General features: G+C 39.7%; 1 protein-coding gene across 1 annotated transcript; it reads right to left on the bottom strand.

Annotated features, from left to right (window-relative positions):
* Nucleotides 1-37: 37 nt before the first annotated feature.
* Nucleotides 38-2,259, bottom strand: LOC122132673 (trifunctional enzyme subunit alpha, mitochondrial-like; the record flags this gene model as incomplete). The annotated part of the gene is made up of 5 exons (XM_042707291.1): nt 2,111-2,259; nt 1,199-1,240; nt 1,020-1,090; nt 604-737; nt 38-175 (listed from the first exon to the last, which is right to left on the bottom strand). Coding segments are annotated over exons 1-5 (452 nt in total), but the record flags the coding sequence as incomplete, so codon positions are not given.
* Between the last annotated feature and the right edge of the window lie 1,875 nt (nt 2,260-4,134).

The following is a 4,134-nucleotide window of genomic DNA, read 5'->3' as shown; positions in this document are numbered from 1 at the left end:
AAATGTTTAAAGGTGCGCAAATGTAATATATTCCCACCTCAAGCCCTCCTCCCAAGCAGGAGCCATTGATGGCAGCCACAATGGGATGGGTGACTTCTCCACCTTCTCAAACATCTTCTGGCCCTCCTGAGAGAGACCGGTGACCTCCTCTGCACTCTTGCAAGCCTGGATCATGCTGTGATGCCAAGAGGGAAAACAAAGAGGATTAGAGCAGGCTGCAAGAAAAACAAGAGCACAAGAATAGAAGAACAATACTGACTGAAAATGTAAAAAAAGAATGCTTGTGTAAAATGATAATGAATGCTTGCCGACATTTACTGGCTCTGTATGACAGCTGTTTTTGTGAAAGTCTTTAAGTCTGTAATTTTTTTCCCCACACAATGTACGTCATGTACGTCCGGGTGAAACATGGATAGAAATTATTTATACTGTAAATCATTTTTTAACAGTTAGATATATTCACTGAAAAACAGAGGTTGAGGTTTGACTCACACAAAGATAACTCGTAGAGAATTCTGTGTTTTAAATCCTCGACTGCGTTCAAATGGATTAAAGGTGTTACCCTAATCTAGGTGTGAGTATTTTAGAGAGAGCTAGACTGACTTGATGTCTGCTCCTGCGATGAAACAGCCAGGTTTGGAGGAGATGAGGACGGCACTCGTCACGTTGGCGTTCCCCCAGATCTCATTCATCACATCCGTCATCTCTTCCTGCATCTTCTGTGACAGTGTGTTTACCTACAAGAGAAACACAAATATCAACGACACAGTACATCCACCAAATGATCCAAAATATCTGGTAGACATGATGCTGTACTAGTTCAAAATCATGAAGTGCCCATATTTTCTCCTGGAGACTGCATCTGCACTTGGCTGCTGTTTCTTTCAATTCACACTGGCGTGTTGATGTAATGAGAGTGGAATTAAGTCTTTCATAATTCCACTCAAAATGTCTTAGACTGTAAAAAATCTAAATACGGTGGCACCAGATGGCTTGGTCAGTTTTTTTTTTTATATTACCTTGGAATTTGGGTCATTGATGCGGACCACTGCTACATCCTCTCTGATCTCGTAGTTGACATGTGTTCGAGCTAATTAGAGAGAAACAAACAAACACATACATCAAGGCCAGTAAAAACACCTCCCAGTAAATTATACTATTTCAACAGAAGTTTATTAGCATGTAAAGTCATATTTACCCATTGCAGAAGAAGCCACGGTGAAATTGCGTAGACAGAGACCTGCAGAAAGATTATACAATCAAATTAGACTGGACTTGAGAACAGAGGACTAAAACTACGAGTAAGACATATTCTCCATCAATACTGCCAGACAAGATTGGTCAATGTCATTGTATATTATATGTCTACACACTGACAGATGACTAGACAGTGGCATGGCCATGGCTTCATAGCCCAACATGAAGTCTTGGCCACATGACTAGCCTACATGGACCGAATTCCGACTTATATTTGGCTCAGAGTAGAAGTGATGCATAACACTGAACGGGGTAGTACTGTTGTAGTACAAAGCAGGCCCATCTAAATTAAGGTCTAAACAGAATAACCTTAACTAACTTTGTTCGCTCACACTGGCAGCACCGTGGTCAGATATATTATCTCAGCAGACATCAAATTAAGTTCATACTGACCTTACCAGAAGGTCCAGTTTATCTTTAAACCATTTTAAACTCGCATTTTTACGCAGGACGTTGTAGTGAACTGACTACTAACAATAGTTAGCAGGATAGCCACCCACTGGTAACCATTCCATTCATTCAGAGACTTGTCATCTTGCGTGTGATGTAAGTAACAGCTTAGTTTAGCTATCCTGATTGTGGTAAAACATGGCAAAACTGACAGCTCTGAGTTTAATCAATGTTTTTCTTGATAACATTACTGAGATTAGAAAGATGACAAAACCATAAATATCAGTCTCGTTCCTGGAAATGATAGCCAGCAATGACTTTTAGCTACCTAGCTAGCTAGCTAGACTGACAGTGACAACCGTTTCATAACTTTTGTGGCTAAATTAGAACCTCATTAAATGTATATGCGTCACAGTTTCATATTCAATATTCCTATTAAGTCAGTAAAGAGAACCAATGGTACCTGAAGGAAAGTTGTATCTCCTTGTTATAAATCTGGAGAGTACACCCACAACTCGAACACCAGCCATCTTTGAGGGAAAGTGGCTACTGCAAGACCGACCCACACAATCGATGAAACACCGCTCCCTTTAGGAATTTATGTTTAGTCTTTACACTGAACGGGTGTACGGAAAGCGAAATGGCCCAAACGTATTGCCGCTAGCAAATATTTTTGAATATTATCCACCTCAATCTTCTTTGAAGCTAGTTTGAAATCTCTTATCTCTTAAATCGTTTGGTTATACATACAACAGCATAATAGGCCTACATATAATCGTTTTTCTACATTCCTATTAATGTTCAGTCTTTTAATTTCCTCGTTTTTCTTTTTACCCTTTGCAACGGTGATTTGTCGCATTAAGCCTTCACCTAATGTCTGAGGACTCCACCTCTAAATACAAGTTGTCTATGTTGTTTGTTCGTTTGATTGATTTATAACAGTGACAGAGAAAACAAAGACTGTGTTGTTATTGCTTTCATAAAATGTAAAAAAAAAAATCCAAACATATAGCCTAATAAGACATACATGCGTTAATGCACATATACAATCATCTTAATAAAGATAACGTTGATATTGGCGAGAAATATATATTCTAAGTTTCAGTTGCAAGAAGATAGCCTACTCCTTGAACCATTCGCTTTCCATACATCTAGTTGTGCTTCTTTGTTTACAATAGTTCTGTGACTATGGTCGGTAACCTGGCAAATAGGCAAGAAGACTGCTGACCTATGACCCTAGTTAAATTATAAACATAAGAAGTCCTTATGAGCTCAATGGTCTACTTGTCTGTCATCAGTCCAGTTTCATTTGTGGGGAATTTGCACAAGATAATGTAAGATAAAAAAAAAATAAACAGCAGGAGAACCGTAGTTAGATTGACACTAGAACAAGGACGAGTTATTAGGTTCCCGAATAGCAAGCATAAATTGGTCCACCGATAGATTTTGGTCAGCACCCCACTGGTGGTGTGCCACTTCTGGTCCACACTCGGACCACCATCATCTTTAGTTTAATTAGGCGTGGATATTAAGAAAGTAACATAAAATATTAGCAATAGAATGGCATAGTCTATTTAAAATATCAGCCGCGAAACAAGGTGTTGGTGGCACTACAAGGCTCTCAAGGACTTGGTTTATTAAAGACTAATGTTACACACTGGTAACATCTAAAACAAATGTCAAAGGTTGGTGAAAATGAATGAATAAGTATAAATTAATTTAAAGCAGCAATAAGGAGTTCTGTTCCAAAACTAGCAAGCTAACTACCTAAAAGGCAAGCAAACACCACCAACAGCCCAGTTGACACTGATAGAAGCTTGTCAACACACTTTTGGCAGTATAGCTGGCAATGTCATGTTGTGAAAGCTTTTCTTCCATTTTAGCAGGGCGTTCCAGCGTTCCAGCGTTCCAGCCCGGAACACAGAACTACATACGGCATATCCTGGATGGCTAGTGGGAAAGACACAGGTGTTTATTTGTCCTTCACATGACCATATGCTATCAAAATGAATTTGAGGATGGTTCCAAAACTAGTTGCCTATAAAACCATACCTCAAAAAGATTGTTGCATAGTGTTACTTTAAAAAACAATGTTATTAAAGCAAGTGGTAACTCACCAGTGGACCACCCTAAAACCGATGAGAAAAAAGCCAGTGGACCTCAAGCTCTGCCCCCAGTGGGCCGACAGCAGTCCACTGGCCTTGTGCTGTCTGGGTTATTGAATGGTATGGTTGAGGTCATCTATAGTTATAGCATGGAAAGATGTGGAGTTGGTCAGAAAGTTATGAAAGGAAAAGCAAGGTCAAGCCAAGACAACAGGGTGTAATAGAAAGGCATGATTTGAAAGCAAGAGGCAGCTGAAGAAGCAATGGAAATGAGCTGATGATGAACAGAAAGAAGGTATTAGTGTACGGCAGGCAGAGGTGAAGGGTAGACTGGCTACGCTAAGGAGGGCGGACTTTCTCAGGCGAAGAAAGAACAAGAAAG

This window comes from Clupea harengus, unplaced genomic scaffold, assembly GCF_900700415.2.
Source record: "Clupea harengus unplaced genomic scaffold, Ch_v2.0.2, whole genome shotgun sequence".
NCBI lineage: Eukaryota > Metazoa > Chordata > Actinopteri > Clupeiformes > Clupeidae > Clupea > Clupea harengus.
The sequence above is the reverse complement of the archived record's forward strand: the minus strand, read 5'-3'. Positions and strand labels throughout refer to the sequence as shown.